The sequence below is a fragment of the Prionailurus bengalensis genome, chromosome D4 (genome assembly GCF_016509475.1).
Source record: "Prionailurus bengalensis isolate Pbe53 chromosome D4, Fcat_Pben_1.1_paternal_pri, whole genome shotgun sequence".
Lineage (NCBI taxonomy): Eukaryota > Metazoa > Chordata > Mammalia > Carnivora > Felidae > Prionailurus > Prionailurus bengalensis.
The window spans coordinates 56236392-56257414 of record NC_057359.1 but is presented as its reverse complement, the minus strand read 5'-3'; the positions used below and the strand labels follow the sequence as shown (position 1 = coordinate 56257414).

Here is a 21023-nt window from a genome sequence, read left to right as displayed (position 1 = left end):
ATCATGACCTGAGCTGAAATCAAGAGTCCACACTTAACCAACTGAGCCACCCAGGTGTCCCTCTTTTCTTTTGTTAGAGAACTAGACTGTTCATGACTATCAAAGCCAGGATTATTACTGTCCTATTGGTTAGCTCTGAGGTGAAAGAACAGATATTTTCTTGAATGTTAGTCTTTTTTTGAACAATACATAAAGATCTAAGTTGGAATTATTTATAAATAAAGACACTGCTTTGCATTATTTATTTGGATAAAATGAGTATTTTAGTTTAAATAGGCTCTTTCATTTAGTTGGCTCATATTAAGTACATCTCTTCCAGGCCTGATTCTTGATATAAAGATAATTAGGATATATGGAGGCTCTTAGTTTCTTAGGGTGCAGGGTGAGTAGGAATATAAACAACCATACGGTGAGATAAGTGCTCTTATAGAGGTTTATACATGACAGACCCAGAGCAAAAGCTATTCCATTGAGCTTTCTTACTTTTTATATATCATTATTTTATATTTTATCACTCTTCCTACTCTTTATTAGAGAAGTAGAGACTTTAAAAAGTACATTTTACCCAGTAATCCTCATACTGTCTTTTCACCCAAATGTTTCTAAGTAGGGGTCAGGGTTTCAGAACTCTGAGAAACTCCCTCATGAACTTAAGGCTTGCTGTTAGGATGTCATCTTGTCCAAAGAGCATTCTCTTCAGGTGCCTCAAATCAAGTAAGCTCAGAATACATTACTGGTCTCAGGTTTTTTTTTAAGCTTATTTATTTATTTTGAGAGAGAGTGTATGTGTGTGTACTCAGAGGAGGGACAGAGAGAAAAAGGGAGAGAGAGAATCCTAAGCAGGCCCTGTGCTGTTAGCACAGAGCCTGATGCAGGGGTCAAACTCACGAACCATGAGATCATGATCTGAGCCAAGATCAAGAGTCAGATGCTAAACCAGCTGAACCACCCAGGCCCCCCTGGTCTCAGAATTTTAATAAAAGTTTAATGCATTTAGAAAACTAGTTGCCCTGACTTATTTAAGATTTTAAATAGGCCTAACTCCAGCTGTCTGAACTCTTTTCATGTCAGATAGATACAGCTTATTTCTTCTAGGGAACACTGGGCATTAAAAAACCAGAGCCTTTTAGGGGCACCTGGGTGGCTCAATTGGTTGAGCATCCATCTTTGGCTCAGGTCATGATCTCATAGTTCATGAGTTTGAGCCCAGCATTGGGCTTCGTGCTGACAGCTCAGAGCCTGGAGTCTGCTTCGAATTCTTTGTCTCCCTCTCTCTCTGCCCCTCCCTGCTTGAGCTCTGTCTCTCTCTCCCTTAAAAAAGAATAAACATTACAAAAATTAAAAAAACAGGGGTGCCTGGGTGGCTCAGTCAGTTGAGCGTCTGACTTCGGCTCAGGTCATGATCTCACGGTTCGTGGGTTCAAGACTTACGTTGGGCTCTGTGCTGACAGCTCAGAGCCTGGAGCCTGCTTTGGATTCTGTGTCTCCCTCTCTGCTCCTCCCCCACTCATGCTCTGTCTCTCTCTCAAAAATAAACATTAAAAAAAAATTTAAAAACAAACAGAGCATTTTAGGAGAACAGTCATTCCTTTTTGCCCCTTGAACTTGAAAACTAGTTTTTGACCACGTGACCCATCTAGAGTCCCTAGTCAATTTTTAAAAAATTTTTAAATGTTTTATTTATTTTTGATAGACAGAGACAGAGAATGAGCAGGGCAGGGGCAGAGAGGGAGGGAGACACAGAACCTGAAACAGGCTCCAGGCTCTGACAGCTCAGAGCCCGACGCAGGGCTCAAACTCATGAACTGCGAGATCACGACCTGAGCCAAAGTCAGGCACGCAACCGACAGCCACCCAGACACTGTCAGTCCCTAGTCAATTTTTAAAAAGACATTTTCTGTTCCCCTTGGTTAACTTTGTATGATTAAGTTATTAATATCCCCCAACAACTAGAGATTTTGACACAGGCCCTTGTTAAAAAATAATGCATTAAAATTTTGGTTTTCTTGTTAAAAAAAAATTGAGCATATGCAGAAGGGAGAATAGAACAGTGAATCCCCCATATGCCCATCATCCACTTTTAGTTGTCAGGATTTTGCCACACTTAACCTCAAAATAGTACATTTTTGTTTTATTCTATTTTATTTTATTTTATTTATTTATTTTGAGAGAGCACAAGCAGCAGAGGGGCAGAGAGAGGGAGAGAGAGAATCCCAAGCAAGCTCAGTGCTGTCAGCTCAGAGCCTGATGCAGGGCTCAAACCCATGAACTGTGAGATCATGACCTGAGCAGAAACCAAGAGTCAGCTGCTCAATCGACTGAGCCACCCAGGTGCCCCCAAATGGTACATTTAAAAAAATTTGCTCTAGGGCGCCTGGGTGGCGCAGTCGGTTAAGCGTTTGACTTCAGCCAGGTCACAATCTCGCGGTCCGTGAGTTCGAGCCCCGCGTCAAGCTCTGGGCTGATGGTTCAGAGCCTGCAGCCTGTTTCTGATTCTGTGTCTCCCTCTCTCTCTGCCCTTCCCCCATTCATGCTCTGTCTCTCTCTGTCCCAAAAATAAATAAATGTTGAAAAAAAACATTTTTTTTTAAATTTGCTCTATGTTGGTTAAAAAACAAAGCATGCTTTAAAAGCTTGGAGTTATCTTTCATGCACAATATTAGAAATTTTATTTGTTCCTTTTTATTAATTTTAGATCCTGACCAAAAATAATTTTCCAGCCAGTTGGAGGGCTCAGAAAATTGAAATTGATATGAAACAGTTATATAGTGAAATATCCTGTGTAAAATCAATTATAAAAGGGTTTTTAGGAGCTATTAATTAAATTCTAAAGTGTAAAGGAAGGGAATAATTTGTCTTGCCAAGACATTCTAAAGTATATAGACCAAAGGCATTGATCCTGTAAACTGCTTTCAAGAATTTTATTTTCTTGTTACTTAGGTTAAGAGGAATTTCTATACAGGTAAATGGTCAGTTCTTAGAGATATGCATATATACCCCCATTAGGCTCAGCAAGTAAAATGATGAATTTTGTATCCCTAGCTCAAGGAGTATTTCATCAAATATTCTAGCTGTTAAGGTTGATAAGTTCACTGAAGCCAGAGCCAGAAAAGAAATGTGTCTGAATAGAAGGGTGATAGTGGTGGGCAGCACCAGTCATAAAATTGTCCTGGGAAGAAAAAAATAGAGGATTGTCTTCTAACAAACACACATCAGGTGACAAAAAGAGGAAGAGCAAGACAAAGGGAGGTACAGAATATACCTGGGAAGAACAGAGGAAAAGTACATTGAAACCTACCACCTAATTCAAGGTATTTAGTAAACCCAGGTATGATTAAAAAAAAAAAAAGAAAAAGAAAAAAAATCATTAGAAGTTTTTGGAAGACCACATCTGGAAGTCAGACACACAGTCTTAAAGCTAAAGCAGTTCTTAAGGTTTGGGGGTTGGTTCGTTGTTTTCGGCAGGATAAAGGATGGGGTGGAGTAGGGATAGAGATAGAAATAATCAAGAGGATTTAGTTATTAAAAGAACTTTCTGTACACATAGTATGTATAAAATTACATGTATTTTTAACATTTATTTATTTGGCGAGGTGGGGGGAGGACCAGAGAGAGGGAGACAGGATCTGAAGCAGGCTCCACGCTGTGAGTACAGACCAATGCGGGCTCCAAGTCACAAATGATATCATGACCTGAACTGAAACCAAGAGTTGGCTGCTTAACCCACTAAGCCACCCAGGCACCCCGTGTGATGTTACATATTAGAGTGACAGGGCGCCTGGGGGGTTCAGTAGGTTAAACGTCCTACTTGGGCTCAGGTCATGTTCTTGCCGTCTGTGAGTTTGATCCCCACGTCAGGCTCTGTGCTGACAACTCAGAGCCTGGAGCCTACTTCAGATTCTGTGCCTCCCTCTCTCTCTGCCCCTCTCCCGCTCACGCTTTGTCTCTCTCTCAAAAATAAACAAACACAAAAAAATTTAAAAAAATAAAGTGTTGACACTGAGGAGGTTTTTTATATATAATATATATGTATAAGGTGTGTATATATATTAGGCATAATGTATATACAAAATAACAAAATGTGCTCATACTTTGACCTCTTAAGTAGTCATCCTATTACTAAAACTTAAAGCCCACTTACAAATATATATCAGACAGAACACCTCAGAGAAAGAGAATCCTTGGACTGAGATGGAGAAAATCAGAGTTTGTGTTCGAAAACGCCCTTTGGGCATAAGGGAGGTACGTCGTGGAGAAATTAATATTATTACTGTAGAAGACAAAGAAACTCTACTTGTTCATGAGAAGAAAGAAGCAGTTGACCTCACACAATATATTCTGCAGGTATGATGCTTTCCTTTTGTGTTTGGAACTAATGTTATCAAGTGTGTCAGTTTGTTGCTTTTCTTTGAATAGCAACACACGAATTCTAAAATCCTGTTTTAGCTTTGGGTATTGGCATTCTTTTTTTTTTTTTTTTTTAATTTTTTAAGTTTATTTATTTATTTTGAGAAAGAGAACGGGGAAGGGGCAGAGAGAGGAAGAGAGAGAGAATCCCAAGCAGGCTCCGCATTTTCCACGCAGAGCCTGATGCGGGGTTCAAACTCACAAACCGCGAGACCATGACCTGAGCCGAAGTCGAGAGTCAGACGCTTAACTGACTGAGCCCTACAGGCACCCCACATTCATTCTTGATGTAAATCGTTAATACCCTGGGCCTTCATTAAATATATAGATAGTGCAGTGGGGGAAACAATAACATAATTTCTGCACTCTAGGGCAATAGAGTTGCATCATACATTCGCTTAACACATTTTACGTGAAGGTAATTATACCTATTCGGCAAAAAGTGGGGCCCAAGGGGATAAAAAGAATGTAATGAATTGGTGGTAGATAGGACAGGTCACTGAGGTGTGCCCCAGGGTGACTCTGAGATGATTGCATAGTTAGTCTCAAGTCTTGCCTGTGTCTCACAGTATGAACTTATTCTGCTGAGTGTGTCTGGAGTTTAATGATGGAGGATATGTTTTTGAGCAACAAGGTTCCAGATTGCCACTCAGCTGCTTATTTCAATTCTCAACTGTCTTTGGGCTTAGATTTAATTTGGTGGAAACTGGACTCTTGAGCAGGCCACTTGGTGAAGGTTAGATTATAGTGTGAGTAAATGTAATCCAGGGATATGATTTTTACATGTAACTTACAAGGATTTACATAAAACACTGGTAATTTAGACACAAAAAATATTCACTCCCTGCCAGAAAGATCACAGAGAGTCCAAGGACAAAGGCTTGGTATTGAAGGGAACTTACTTAAAGTAGATAGATACCCTTGTAGTAATTCTCCAGTCTCCTATGGAAGCAGCAAGCCCATAGATGGGAGACACCATAATTTGGTACTCTTAAAATGATGAAGCAATTGTAAATAAAACAGAGGATAATCTACCGGATGTTAAGATTTGAGAATTTGGGTCTCTCTTTCTCTGAATCTGCCTCCCTAAACATGCACGTTATATTCATTCTTCTTTCTCTCTTTCTCTTGCCTCAAAACCCAGTGACTGGTAGAGAGAAAAAAGTGGTGAGTAATCTGTTGTGCTAGCATTTCACTTTAGTCAGCTGAGATTTTACCCTCCTGGAATAAATACGTTAACGCTGAAGTCAAATTAACACTTTCCCCCTCTTTTACACATGCATTGTTCATCTTTTTCTTTGGCTATCAAAATTGAGTTTCACAGCAACGTTCAAAGTAATCCACTGACTCTTTGTCTGGGCACTAAATTAGTAAGTCACTGTATAACCAACCCAATCACTTTAACAGCCTTATTGACTGCTGATCAATGCACAATCTATTAGGTCTAGATGGGAGATATTTATTTTGAAGACGGTCTAAATGCCAATTAGTTATAAGGTTATCTAGTTCCATACCTACTTGTAACTGTAGTAATAGCCCTGTCCAGTCACCATCTACCCAAGACATCGTTAATGATGCTTTTGTCACGGTAATTCCCTCAAAGAAGCATCAGCTTATCTTTTGTATTTTTCCATTATCCCCAAACACAATAACCTTCCTTCTTTGTCATTACCATTAGTCAATACTTATTGAATACCCATAGTTTTCATAGCACTTACTCTGCAGTTTGAACTTTGGACCTTTGCTCTCATAGGTCAAAATCCTTACCTATCAATGCTATAATACAAGTGTTGGGAGGGCTTTTACCCCCTTTTCTTTTCTTCAGTGGAAAGAAGTAAAGGGAGGTTCGTAGCAAACATGGCAAACAAATATTGATCCTAGATTCTTTGGGTTTTATTTTTAAGCTTACTTAGGAATTCAGACAATAGGTTTATGTATCCATTTAATTAAATGTCCTATCCTTTCAAATCTTCTTTTGTTACTTAGTATATATGATCATATACATGTAGTGTGCTGTCTTACCATTAAATTTTATATCAACATAATGTGTGAAAGGACAAGGAAACAAATGTGTATATGTTTCATTCCAATTTCTTAAATAAAGAAACGTATATAGAAAAAAGATGGTACTGAAATATATCAAAAAGTCAATAGTGGCTCTCTCTGTGTAGTAAGATGTATAGGCAATTTGATTTTCTTGTCTGTTGTTTTCCATGTTTTTAAAATTTTCTATAATCGGCATGTTACTTTTATATAAAAAGTAAAAACCTTTGAGTAAGATAGAGTCACCTATTTCAAAATCAAAACATACAAAAAGGTATGCAGTGAAGTATCCTGCTAATCCCATTTCCTCCTTGAAGGCAACCACTATTACCTGTTCTATCTTTCCAGAGAAATTCTATAAATATACATGTTACTTTTATAATCTGAAAAAATTTTATTTAAAAAATAAATTATGGAACTCCGATCATACCAAGGCTAAAGTGAGTATTAATCCAACCTAATTGATAAAGTGTGATCAAATGAAAGTATCTGTGATGCAAAGGATATTATGGATTACATATATATTTATATATTGTGCTAGCATTTATTATATTTATAAAATAGCATTATTATAATTAACATATATAACATATGTAACATGTTAATTAGAATAATCTTGCATGTTCATATATCTTTCATTAAGGATACTTACAGAAGTACTGGAAAAATCAATACCTAAATCCTCTTGGAAGGAAAGATACTAATCCCTTTAATCAATAAGTGTTTTCTAAGGTGTTTACTCAGGAGCTGAAGTTATTCACAAGCACTCATAGAAGGAGATGAAGAATAGCCATATATTCAATGAAGTAAAAGAAAATTTTTTAAAACTCCCACGTTTACTTGTTTTCACTTTTTTCTTATTTTCCTGAGAAACACCAAAAAATATATTTTAGAAAAATATTTTACTTTTTATTATCGCCATTTTCAAGTTTATTAAAAAATATAAAGAACCCCTATGTACCTATCACCCAGATTCAACAGTTAGAAACATTTTATTCTTAAAAACACCACATATTTTGGGGCACCTGGGTGGCTCAGTCGGTTAAACGTCTGACTTCGGCTCAGGTCATGATCTCGCAGTTCGTGGATTTCAGCCCTGCGTCGGGCTCTGTGCTGACAGCTCAGAGCCTGGAGCCTGCCTTCGGATTCTGCGTGTCCCTCTCTCTCTGTCCCTCCCATGCTCACTTGCTCTTTCTCTCTCTCTTTCTCTCAAAAATAAATAAAACCAAAAAAAATTTTTTTTTTAATCACATTTTATGCCACTAAAAGTTCACAGACTTCTTTATCATGCTGCACAGATTCCTTATTTTCTCACCTCCTAACTTTTGGAGATATCTTCTAACTGATAAATTCATCTTAGTGGCCCCAATTTCTGCTCAGGTGCCCTAACAAATTTCTATTCTAATGTAATGGCATACGAAACAGAATCAAATGTGGGTAGAGTGACCTATAATAAATTGCCCCAATTTACTTTGCTGGGTTTTCCCATGCAATTTTTCCTTAACTGGATATTTAGAGCAGGCCCAAGAGGTAGCAGAAGATAGGGCCTCATGTCCCCCTTGTTGTGTATGGACTGCCATTATTACACTACAGTCAAGCTTGAAATTAGTACTTTTACTCAGAGATAGCTGGGCTACCAACATAATAAGCCTCTAAATTTTGCAAGTGATTATGGTTGCTGAATTAAATGCTTTCCAGACCCCTTTTAATAGGGTTATCTATCCTTTTCCAAATTATCATGGTTTTTCATTTGGGAATCATCTTGGACTACTTTTTCTTCCCACCAATCCAGGCCATTAGTTGCCAAATTTTCATGCGTCCATCTCCTCTTTATTTTCATTGTCATCATCTAATTTAGACCCTTCTTACCTCACCACTAGATTAACAGTGTCCCTGTTCTTAGTCCATTCACAGTGTGCAGTAAGATTAGTCTTCCAGTAAAATGGCTCGGATCATCCCTTCCCTTTGCAAAGTTTTTTGTCTTCCCACTATTTGCTAAATTATATATGAACATTCTGACCTTAAGGCTAGTGTCCCAATACTCATACACCGTAGTCCTAACTCATTATTCTAGCCGTCTATTTCACCTTTCTACCTACAAAATCCTGTATTTCAACATTGAATCTTCCCTGTTCCCTAAAATGTTCCTTGTGTTTTCCTGCTTTGACTATTTGCTCATGTTTTCTTTGTGCCTGGACTCTCTTCCCTGCCTCCATCTATACCTCTCAAATTCCTCTTCTTCCCCCGTGGCCCTTTATCTGTACAGTATTTTTCATAATCTCTTTTCTAATTAGAAGGAATATGTTTTTGTTCTGAATTCTACATGTACTTTGTCTCTCACATTTTTTCTAGCTTAGAGTCATGTGTATACTGTCTGGATTCACACCTTTAGGTGGTCGAGTGGGGTAATGGTAGGGTAATGTCAATATCTTTGGGCCCTTTGAAGTGCCTACTACAGGTACACATGTTACCAGCTGAGCAATACATGTTTATGGAATTAAAAGCTCAGCTGTGTAACCTATGAAATGGAAACCTTCCTCTAGAATTTCCCTAAATTTCAAATATGCTGGCCCTAGCTAGGCTGTGAGGATAATCCCCATAGAATTGAGTTCTCCTGGACCTAAGGAGGATTGGCTTACTCTTGTACTCATCAGTTTACTTCACTTAAGAGAGAACAAAAATTATGTGCCTTAGTTTTTACATTATAAGAATATGTCTACAGAGATCTCAAGTAAAAGAAGGCCCTGTCATTTGACAGTTATTGATTGCTCATTTATCTCTAAATTTGTCATAGTCAGTAGTTAAAAACATATTCGCACCTTTCTTATGTGTTAACTAGAATAGTGGTGAAGAAAATCCAGGAAATGTCTCTATAAAAATCACATTTCTTTTTCAGCATGTTTTTTATTTTGATGAAGTCTTTGGTGAAGCATGCACCAACCGGGATGTATACATGAAGACTACTCACCCACTCATTCAGCATATTTTCAATGGGTATGATAGTAATTATTTGCTTCTCTTGCTTCATATTTTCTCTTCTCCATAATCATATTTCTTTATAAACATCACTTACATTTTTCAGTTTTTTAATTAAACATGAATTTGTGTCTTAATCTGGTGAATTTAGACTCTGTTAAAGAGTGCCTTATCTCTATAGGAGTTACCAAGCATTTAGAAATTTTCAGGAAAAATGTTAGCAATATACTTTCATCAAAGTCCTCAGAATAAAAAGGTTTAAGTGGTTATAGTTTGAACTTTTGATAATAGGAATTATGTATTCTGGATATATAGTTCAGTTACCTTTTTCATTGGAGTGGGATAGGTAAGTGACTGTCATCTGTTCTTTATAGATGTATTTTTTTTAATTTTGAAATAATCACACTTTAAATAAACATATAAATGGGATAGAAAAGCATTAGGGAGCCCTGTTGTATATTCAAAATATAGGCATGTATTGATAGAAAATGCCAAATGGTCTGCTGTAATCACTGATACCAGAGTATTTTGACTTTTTAATTTTGTTTATTTATTTAAAAAAATTTTTTTAACATTTATTTTCAAGAGACAGAGTGCGAGTGGGGGAAGGGCAGAGAGAGGGGGAGGCACAGAACCTGAAGCAGGCTCCAGGCTCTGAGCTGTCAGCACAGAGCCCCATGCAGGGCTCGAACCCACCAACTGTGAGATCATGACCTGAGCTGAAGTTGGACGCCTGACTGAGCCACCCAGGCACCCCTATTTATTTATTTTTTAAATGAGTTGACTTTTTTTTTTTTTTTTTTGAGAGGGAGAAAGTGCACACAAGCTGGGGAGGGGCAGAGAGAGTGGGAGAGAGATAACTTTAAGTAGGCTCCACACTGCCAGCATGGAGCCCAATGTGGGACTTCAACTCATAAACAATGAGATCATGACCTGAACTAAAATCAAGAGTCAAACACTTAACTGACTGAGCCACCCAGGTGCCTCAGAGTATTTTGACTTTTTTTTTTTTTAAACAATTATTCATTTTTGAGAGACAGAGCTCAAGCAGGGGAGGGGCAGAGAGAGAGGGAGACACAGGATACAAAGCGGGCTACAGGCTCTAAGCTGTCAGCACAGAGCCTGGTGCGGGGCTCGAACCCACGAACGCTGAGATCATGACCTGAGCCGAAGTTGGATGCTTAACCAACTGAGCCACCCAGGTGCCCCTTGACTTTTTTAAAAATAATTTTTATAACTTTAAAAATATTGAGGTATAATTCACATACAGTTAGATGTACAGATCTTAAGAAGTATTCATGTTTCATGAGTTTTAGTAGTTGTATATATCCAAGTAACCAATACCTTGAACAAGATACAGAACATTTCCGTTACCCCAGAAAGTTCTCTTGTGTCCCCTTTTAGTTAACCTCCACCTCTACCCTCAGGTCTTATATAACCACTGACCTGCTTTCTGTCACTATATATTTGTTTCGCCTGTTCTAGAATGTCACAGAAATAGAATCATTCCCATATATGTTCTTTTATGCTTGGCTTCTTTGGCTTAGCATAATGTTTTTTGATATTAGTACATGTATCTGTAGTTTTTATTACTAATATTCCTTTCTATGAATATACCATAATTTGTCCATTCTCCTGTTGATGGATATTTGGGTTGTTTCCAGTTTTGGACTATTATGAATAAAGCTGTATGAACATTCTTGTACAAGTCTTTGATTCTTGGACATGTTTTCATTCATCTTGGGTGAAACCTAGACATGGAATTTCTGGGTCTTAGGATATGTGTGTGTTTATAAGAAAGTGTCAGGGGCGCCTGGGTGGAGCAGTCGGTTAAGCATCCAACTTCAGCCAGGTCACGATCTCGCCATCCAGGAGTTTGAGCCCCGCGTCAGGCTCTGGGCTGATGGCTCAGTGCCTGGAGCCTGTTTCCGTTTCTGTGTCTCCCTCTCTCTCTGCATTTCTACATCCTCACCATATTTGGTATTGTCAGTCTTATTTTAGCCAATCTAATAGGTATGTAACTTTATCTCATTGTGCTTTGAATTTGAATTTCAAAATGCCTAATGATACTGAGAATCTTTTCCTGTGCTTATTGCCATTCAGATACCTTCATTTGCCCCTTTTTTGTTTGTCTGTTTTCTTTTTATTGTTGTTTAATAGCAGTCATTAAAATTTTTTTAATTCTAAGTAGGCTGAAAAAGTGAAATGCCTTTCAGGTTTGATTTCTTATATATCAAATTTAGGGAGTACTTTTTAAGAGAGCAAGTTTGTAAAGTTAGAATTTGAATGTTAGGACAGTACCAGTTAAAAAATAAGAGAGCTACAAGTTAAGTGCATCCATTATGCAAAGTGTAATAAGAGATTTTTCATGCCCATATTGTTGTTTTTCAAAAAGATCATCACTAAAATGTTCAGAAGATAAGGTAGATATTATTCTTTACTCTCATTCTGCTAAATCTTTTCTTTTATTTTAGAGAGAGAGAGCATGAGCAGGGGGGAGAGGGGGAGAGGGGGGGAGAGAGAGAGGGAGAGAGGGAGAGAGAGAGAGAATGAGAATCTTAAGCAGGTTCCACACTTAGTGTGGACCCCAGCACAGGGCTTGATCCTGGGATCATGACTTCAACAGAAATCAAGAGTCAGCCACTCAATCCACTGAGCCACCCAGGTGCCCCTCATTCTACTAAATGCTCTGCAATGTGTTTACATTTTCCTCCATTAATCCTTTCCTATCTGTGCCTCTGCTAGTGTATTCAAGTGCCCATACTACTGGGAACCTGGATTCAAAAGACAAGGAGTACCTCGTCTCTGCTCAAACAGCTTAAATCTGATTAGCTACCATCTCTTTATTCTCACACTTATATGGTTCCTTTGCTGTTGTCCTATTACTGGTTCTTGGGTTTCTTTGTGGCTTCAGGCCTCTTTCTTCATGTTCTTCTCTCTGCCCACCTCCAGTGTTCCCTTACTTCTGTGTATTCACAGACTTTTTTCTTACTACAAGTAGCTACTTTTATCATTAATCTCCATGCAATTTCCTGTTCAAGAGTCTGCAATAGCTGCTTATTACTTAACATTATGTTCATTTTCTACTCTGTACTACATAGTTGAGCCTCCAATACTCAGGTAATCTTGGCCTCTAGCTCCTCCAAAAACATGGGGTGATTGGCAGGATAGTTTCCCAGCTCTCCTCTGCACCTTTTATTCTGCAGTTCTTCACACTCATACCCATGCACATACCCACCCTACATGCAAGAATAGTGATTCTTACTTAGAACCACATGGTGTCAGAGCTAGAAGGGATCTTAGAAATCAAGTAACTAATTAATTTATTAATGAAAGTGAAAACTGAGGCTCTTAGAAAAACCCTTCTGTGAGTCCTTCCTCAAATATCTTGCTTATTCACATCTAAACTTCATTAATATTTATATGAGTAGTCATTACCACCCTGTTAATCATATGGTCTACTGTTATTTTTGTATTTATTTTAATTCTCTATTACTTCTTTCATCAAGCTTTTTCGGATTAAGACAAAATCATCTCTTAGATTCTCTAGGACATCTAGCATGGAATTCTTATTTGCTTCCAGACTTGTCTTATCATATAACCAGTTCCATGAAAAATTCCTATTAAAAAACTCATGTGCTGCTTTAAGAATGTTTTTTCCTCTTCCTGTGTTTTTATCATGTAAAGCCCTCCTCTCCCTAAAGGATTGTATGCTCATAGCTGAATTTTGTCAGCTATAAACAGGATTCTGTTTCTACCTGACTTTGGTCATGAAAAATCTGTATGTAGATTAACATTTCTCTTAGTGTATATGTTATACGAATGATTTTTTTCCCCTAGAGGGAATGCCACTTGCTTCGCATATGGACAGACAGGTGCTGGGAAGACCTACACCATGATAGGAACTCATCAGAACCCAGGACTCTATGCTCTGGCTGCCAAAGAGATCTTCAGGCAACTAGAAGTGTCCCAGCCAAAAAGGCACCTCTTTGTGTGGATCAGCTTCTATGAAATCTACTGTGGACAGCTTTATGACCTCTTAAATAGAAGAAAAAGGTACTGGTTATGAATGGGAAACTACAAATCTGTTCATCATTGTTTTAAGCGAGGGTCCACAGAATTGATGATCATGGGATTTAATACAAGGTCTTATTATATTAGTGCCCTTTTCTGAGATGAGTCTCCTGAATTAGATGAATATTTTTTAAATCAGTTCAGCTAGAAAAGAATGCAAATTAGCCTTCCATTAGTATTTTTTAAGTGATCTATATCCGTATGTTTATCAAAAGACTATCCCTTTTACTTTGATCTGCAAAAGGGTGATGATTTCAGGAAATCAGGATATCAACATGTACTTAAATACCTTCCTATTCTTTTGCCTATTATTACATTGGAAGAACTATAAATAATGTTTCTTGCTTTCTCTTATTTTTTTTTCTTAATAATCTTAGGGTAAACTTAATGATAATTTTCTGAGATCAGTTAAAAAAAATACATCTCGGGGCGCCTGGGTGGCTCAGTCAGTTAAGTGTCCGACTTTGGCTCAGATCATGATCTCGCGATCCGTGAGTTTGAGCCCCGCATCGGGCGCTGTGCTGACCGCTCAGAGCCTGGAGCCTGTTTCAGATTCTGTGTCTCCCTCTCTCTCTGACCCTCCCCCGTTCATGCTCTGTCTCTCTCTGTCTCAAAAATAAATAAACGTTAAAAAAAAAAAATTTTTTTTTTTAATACATCTCTCTTCTTCACGTTAGACTTCTAACTCTTCTAAGTCTTAAACTGTTGCCCTTGAAACATAATACAGTAACTTAGAAATGGATTTAAATCCTATTGTATTTTTCTGGCCTAAAGTTTTGTTTAGGTTGAAAGAGCTGACTTTAACTGAGCAGGAAACAACAAAGTTGTGAAGGTACCGACTGACTGGGAGGATGAGGAGAGATGGAATAGGGGAGGTGGAAAGATAAAAGAGTGTCATAACCGAATTAACCAGAACTGTGACATGTTGGGAGCAGTCACAAGTGGAGAGAAGGGAATTGGGGCAGAGCATGGTGGTAGGCTGGGGAAACTAAATCAGTGACAGAAACTAGCCCCCAGCAAAGGTATCCAAGCCCCTACAGAGCTGTCCAAAAGGATGTGCAAATTCCAGGCAAACACTGGAATGGGGGTTGGGCTAGAAGAGCATCTGAGTTCAGTAGAGTGTGATAGGGCAGGCCCCCATGCCAAAGGTGCTGATGTTTGAAGGATTGGGGTCCAGAGCCAAGATGGCCAAGAATGAACTCTTGAGATGTCTTTGGTGCAAAAAGGTGGTTTTATTAAAGCACGAGGACAGGACCCGTGGCAGAAAGAGCTGCACTGGGGTTGGGAAGAGTGACTGATTATGTAAGATTTTCTGTCCTGTGGAGGGGAGAATGAGGTTAGGGCTCTAGGAAATGGAGTCCATAGGTTTCTGGAGATTGCCTTTTTACTTGTAAATTATTAAGACAGTTGCAAACTGATGCAAACTCTTGTCCTGCATGATGATCTCTATCAGTTAACCATTTGTTTTTCCCTTTCCTTTGTTCTTGGGCAGCCAAGAGTGCCTGAGGAATGTTTTACAAATCCCACCTGGGGGATGGGGGGTGGGGGTGTTAGCTTGTACTATGCTCTCAGCTTGCCTTTGTTACCTATAAGAGTATTGAGTAGTGAAACTGGAGAAGCCATCAACTGGGCTTAGGCAGACCACCATCTGTGGACTATTCCAAGAAAAGGGGACCTTTAGGTATGCCACAATTCAGAGGATGTACAGGTGTTCAGGGTTTAGTCCTGACACAGCAACTGCCAAATAAAGGAGGGTTCTGCTCTAGGTTTGGTTTAGAGAAGAGTTGCTTTTCTTTATTACCTTCTGTTGGTTTTTGAAGCCTCAAGTTAGTTCAATCACAGCTTCTCTTCCAAGGCCCCAACACTATTACTTAGGAGACCTTTCCAGTCAGAATGTAGCTGGACACTGGCAAGAGCATCTGGCTCTGGAGGTCTCAAACAGACCAGGTTCAACCACTAGCCACCAACAAAATCCAAAGGCAGAGAAACAAGTAGTGGTGAAACAAGAAAGGAATTTAGTTCATTGGGGCTACCACCAGGAAGACAACGGACTAACATTTCAAAGATTGCCTCCAAAGTGCCGAAAATACTTCTAGGTTTATATAAGGAGAAAGTGGGACGAAGGTCAATGGGTTTGTGCAGGTGGGCAGTGAAGTCAAGTTGATCATTGTCTTAGGGCCAATCATGGATAGAGTCTTGCTGGCTTGGGACAGTCCTTTATCGCTTGAGGGGGTGGTTTGTGTTCCCTTCTGGGGATGCTTTGCCTGCAGGGTCTTTTCCCAGAGTTAAGAGTATGATACGCTGGAATGAACTTAATCATTTAGAAAGTTTGAGGTCAAAATGCAGGAAGTTGAAGTCCTCTTTGTTTAAAGAACAGTCGGCAAGGGGATAAAAGCTGTTGTGCTGTGTGTGTGTGTGTGTGTCTGTGTCTGGTTTGTTGGTTTCTTTGGGTGAAGGGACAGTCAGGATATCTAGTTATTTGTGAGTGCGGTTCTTTAATGAATGACTCAGATATATTGCCCTGTATATTTGCATTCTTTTCAGTTTATTTATTTTGAGAGGTGGGGGAGGGACAGAGAGAGAGGGAGAGAGAGAATCCCAAGCAAGCTCTGCACTGTCAGCACAGAGCCCAACTCAGGGCTCAAACTCACGAATGGTGAGATCATGGCCTGAGTTGAAATCAAGAGTCAGAAGCCAAACCAACTGACTGAGCCCCCCAGCAACCCCCACCCCCCCCCCAACAAATTAACTCTTAAAGTAGAGGATAAATTGTTTTTATAGCCTTGCATAAAAAGTGATAGAAATACATTTCTGGCTTATAGAATTTAAAAAGCTAGAAGTACATTTTGGGCTGTCCATTAGGAACTGTTCTGGGGTGAGCTCAGGGCATAGGGCCTGTATGTTTAGGAATGACCTGAGGGCTCTGAAAGCTTGATCCCTCTTTTATTCCAGAAGCCTGACCGTTCTAATAGAATTAGTTTCTGATAGGTCATGGGGATTGGTGAAGCTGTTTTTCTCCAGTTGTTCTGTAAAAATTTGGAAATTTGGGGTGAAACAAACTAAGAAAACATTTTTGAGAAAATCATTTCCTTTTTTGGGTATAAAGTGGAATTCCATTCTTAACCTTAATCAGTATCTTATTAAGGGAGAAAAATAATCTTTGAGTCTTTGATAGATTCAATATATGCCCCTTGATATATCTGGTTTAATGATGATGATAGACCATAGCCTTATACATAGGCCTGAGAAATTCAGTTATAGCACCAGCTCTTCCTTCCTCCCTTGGAAGATATATGAAGACTCCTTATGTTGGAAATAGAGTAGAACCCAGTTTCTGTACATCTCTCTGCTCTACCTTCTATGATGTTAGCTTTCAAAATTGGCCCTCTAGCAGATACGGAATGGCTGCCACTGCTCCCAGGGCCACATACTTTCACTTCCAGAAAGAGCACCAGCACCTCATTCCCAGGCACCTAACGACCAGAGACAAGAACTATTTTGATTGGACCAGCAGAGATCCCATATCCACTCCTGAACCAATCACTAAAGCCAGGAATATACCATCTGTTGATTGGCATATGTCTGCATTATATGTTCATTCTTTTAATTGTAGCCAAAGATGTTGATTTGTTTACAATAGTCAAGGACCATCTCTGAAGCCCAGGGCTGTGATCAGGAGGTGTGTGAGGGGGGCGGGGAGGATACACATCAATCTCACTCAAATAACAGAACTGCTACCTAATAGGGAAATGGTGGAAGGTTTCTGGGGAGGCAAGAACAAAGTCCATTATAGCAGGTCTGCTGTACCAACCATGTTCTTGTGTCTGCAGGCTCTTTGCAAGAGAAGATAGCAACCACGTGGTACAGATAGTGGGACTGCAAGAGCTTCAGGTGGACAGTGTGGAGCTCCTCTTAGAGGTAACTCTTCCTTACTACCCCATGATAGTAACCTAAGTACAGGGAAAGAATTCATTTTGCTATCTAGCAAGAATAATGGAATTTAGCCAGAGGGCCATGACAAGCATGCTACCTAACATTTTTTTTTTTTTTTAATTTTTTTTTTTTCAACGTTTATTTATTTTTGGGACAGAGAGAGCCAGAGCATGAACGGGGGAGGGGCAGAGAGAGAGGGAGACACAGAATCGGAAACAGGCTCCAGGCTCTGAGCCATCAGCCCAGAGCCTGACGCGGGGCTCGAACTCACGGACCGTGAGATCGTAACCTGGCTGAAGTCGGACGCTTAACCGACTGCGCCACCCAGGTGCCCCCTACCTAACATTTGTAAAATGTGAATCTTCTAAGAGGATAGCTCCTTTCTGTACAGGGTTGTTGTCTAAGTGCCACAGAGTGTGTGGGAGAACCTTGTGCATGAGAAGCTACTCTTGTGCTAGTTTGACAGACTGCTAATGTGTATATCTATGGTAGTGGGAAAAGCTACTGGAGAGAAATATTCTTTTTTTAAGTTTATTTACTTATATTGAGAGAGAGAGAGTCAGCAGGGGAGGGGCAGATAGAGGGAGAGGGAGAGAATCCCAAGCAGGCTCCACATTGTCAGCACAGAAACCTAATGTGGGTCTTGAACTCACAAACCGTGAGACCATGAGCTGGAGTCAAGAGATGGACACTTAACTGACTGAGCCACCCAGGTGCCCCGAAATATTCTTACTTTTAAGTAAAAATTTTAATGGGTAAGGGGCACTTGACTGACTCAGTAGAGCATGTGACTCTTGATCTCTGGGTCATGAGTTTGAGCCCCACATTGGGTGCAGAAATTACTTAAAAAAAATTTTTTTTAATAGTAATTTTCACATGGGTTCGGAATTCAAGAGGTACAATAAAAATATCCCTTCTATTCCCTTTTAAAACTGAGGCACGTTTTTTTGTATATCCTTCCAAAGACATTTCCAAATCTTTCATGAAAAGTTCTTTTAGGGGCACTGTCTCTCTCTCAAATAAATTTGAAAAAACTTCTAAAAAGTTACCTTTTAACACTTGCTCATTACTAGATACAAACCTTGCAAAAATATGTAAGAAGATAGAAGAATACAGGCCACTTCCAACTTACTGTATAAAACTCCCTACTCCCCACTGAGATATCCACTGTTCAAACGGTTTAAAATCATTTTTTTTTTCCTTTTCTGGGAATTTATTTATGTACAAATATATTTTTGTTGAATTGTCCTTTAATGCAGTGCTCCTCAACCACTTAGATCACTTTATTGTGAAAATAGCCTATACAGAAATATGCTTAAAGCCTGAATGTGTATAGTATAGTGTAGTATAGTATAGAATAAAGAAACAACCACTTTCATAATCAGTTACCCAGATTAAGAAATAGAACATTTCAGCACCCCATAAACCCCTATACAACTTGCCAGTCACAGTCCCCTGTACTCCTGACATTTATGCTAAATCACTTTCTTGTTCTTTGTTATAGTTTTACCACTTATGTATTCATCCATTAACTATATAACTTATTGTGCACCTGTTTTTTAACTTTTATGAATAGAATCACACCATATTATTTGTCTTCTTTTGCTCATCATTATGCTTTTGAGTTCAGTCCATGTTTTTGCACATGGCTGTAGTTTTGTTCTTATTTGCTATATAGTGTTCAATCATATGAATATACCACCTTTTAACCATTCTGTTAATGGACAGCTGGGGTTGTTTCTATTTGGGGGGCTCTTCTGAACATTGTAACTGTGAAATGTCCTTATACCTGTGTTCCGGTACAGTTCTAGTTGTGAGGACGTGCAGATCTTCCACTTGATTAGCTTTCCAAAGCTCTGTATGCTACCACAAGTGGTGTATGAGCAATCCCATTGTTCTTCATCCTCGCCAAGACTTCCTGTTGATTTTCAAATTTTTGCCAGTCTGGAATTGTTTAATTGTATCTCATTGTAGTTTTATTTTGCATTTTTCTGATTGAGAAATAAATTGAATAGCTTTTCATATTTTTAATTTATCTTACGGGTTTCCTCTTTGGGGAATGCCAGTTAGGGTCTTTTCCTCATTTTGGGGTTGTCTCTTTTTCTTACTGATGTGTATATACAAATGTGAGTCATTTGTTAGTTTTTTGTGTCATAAACATGTTGTGTCATTCTGTGGCTTGCCTTTCTAGTTTCACCGCAGTGTCTTTAAATGCTTACTTGACTCTGAGGTCAATGAAATCAGAATCTTTTAAATCAGTCAGGCCTAGATGTAGATATTAGTGTTATCCTGAACTGAAATATTGGTCACATACCATAAAATTCACCTTTTTAAAGTGTATGCTTCAGTGTTTTTAAATATAATTTTCTTATTAAAATATAATCCACATAAAATAATCACCCTTTTAAAATATGCAGTTAAGTGATTTTTAAAGTATATTCAGAAAGTTGTGCAGCCATCTCCTCTATCTAATTCCAGAACATTTTCATCACTTCAGAATGAAACCCTGTACCAGTAGCAGTTGCTCCGTATTTCCTTTGCCTCCAGACCTTGCAGCCACTAATTTCTGTCTCTTTGAATTTGCCCATTTTGGCCATAGCATATATGGAATCCTACAATATGCAACCTTTTGTCTCTGGTTTCTTTCACTTAACAGATTTTCAAAGCTCACCCATGTTGTAGCATATGAAAGTACTTTCATTCATTCTTGTGGCTGAATAATATTCTATTATGGATACATTATTCATATATATATATATATATATTTTAGAGAGGGAAAGAGAGAGCGAGCTTGTGAGTGGGGGAGAGGGGCAATGGGAGAGAGAATCTCAAACAGTCTCCATGCTTAGCTCAGACCCCAGCATAGGGCTTGATCCCATGACCCTGGGATCATGACCTGAGCTGAAATCGAGTCAGACATTCAATCGACTGAACCACCTAGGTGCCCCATATTATTCATATTTTATTCATCCATTCATTAGTTAATAGACACAGAGGTTGTTTTTACTTTTATAGAAGCACTGTTATGAATAATACTGCTATAAACATTCATAGTACAAGTTTTTGTGTGGACGTATGTCTTCAGTTCTCTTGAGTCTATGCCTAGGAATGGAATTGCTGGGTCATACTTTTTGAGGAACTGCCAAACTGTTCTCCAAAGTGGCTGTACCATTTTACATTCCCAGCAGCGATGTATGAAGGTATATGTCATTTTAAATGCTCTCCACGTGATTCTGACATGCAGCCTGCAGCCATTATAATCATCCTTACAGTATTCTTTTAGTAGCAAGCCTGGCTAGAGTCAAAGAAAGAAGGCTAGAAGGACAGGCCAGTACTTGACCAGACGTTCCTTTAGAACAGCTTCACAATACACCTTTCCAGGGATTTGGGTGTATGAAATGGCAGGGTGGCCCACCACTGATGTCTTTTTCTAACAGTTTCTTTTTCCTAGGACAAATAAGTAAATTTTGCTTAAGGGCTGAGACCTCATATTTGTGTGACTATTATATTCTTAAGTCCTGGGATAAAACATCTGAGGATAGCACATGAGTGTGGCTATTTTAGAGTTACTTAAGAGCCAAGGGCCCCTT

The 21023-nt window shown here is 38.9% G+C and overlaps 1 protein-coding gene across 1 annotated transcript in view; it reads left to right on the top strand.

The window, feature by feature from the left end:
• The window catches only part of KIF24 (kinesin family member 24), a 74939-nt gene that overhangs the window by 27489 nt on the left and 26427 nt on the right, over positions 1-21023 (top strand). The window contains exons 3-6 of the mRNA XM_043566244.1: positions 4155-4344; positions 9347-9444; positions 13267-13482; positions 17331-17418. Of these exons, the coding sequence (XP_043422179.1) occupies positions 4155-4344; positions 9347-9444; positions 13267-13482; positions 17331-17418 (592 nt within the window). The remainder of the gene's footprint in view (positions 1-4154; positions 4345-9346; positions 9445-13266; positions 13483-17330; positions 17419-21023) is intronic.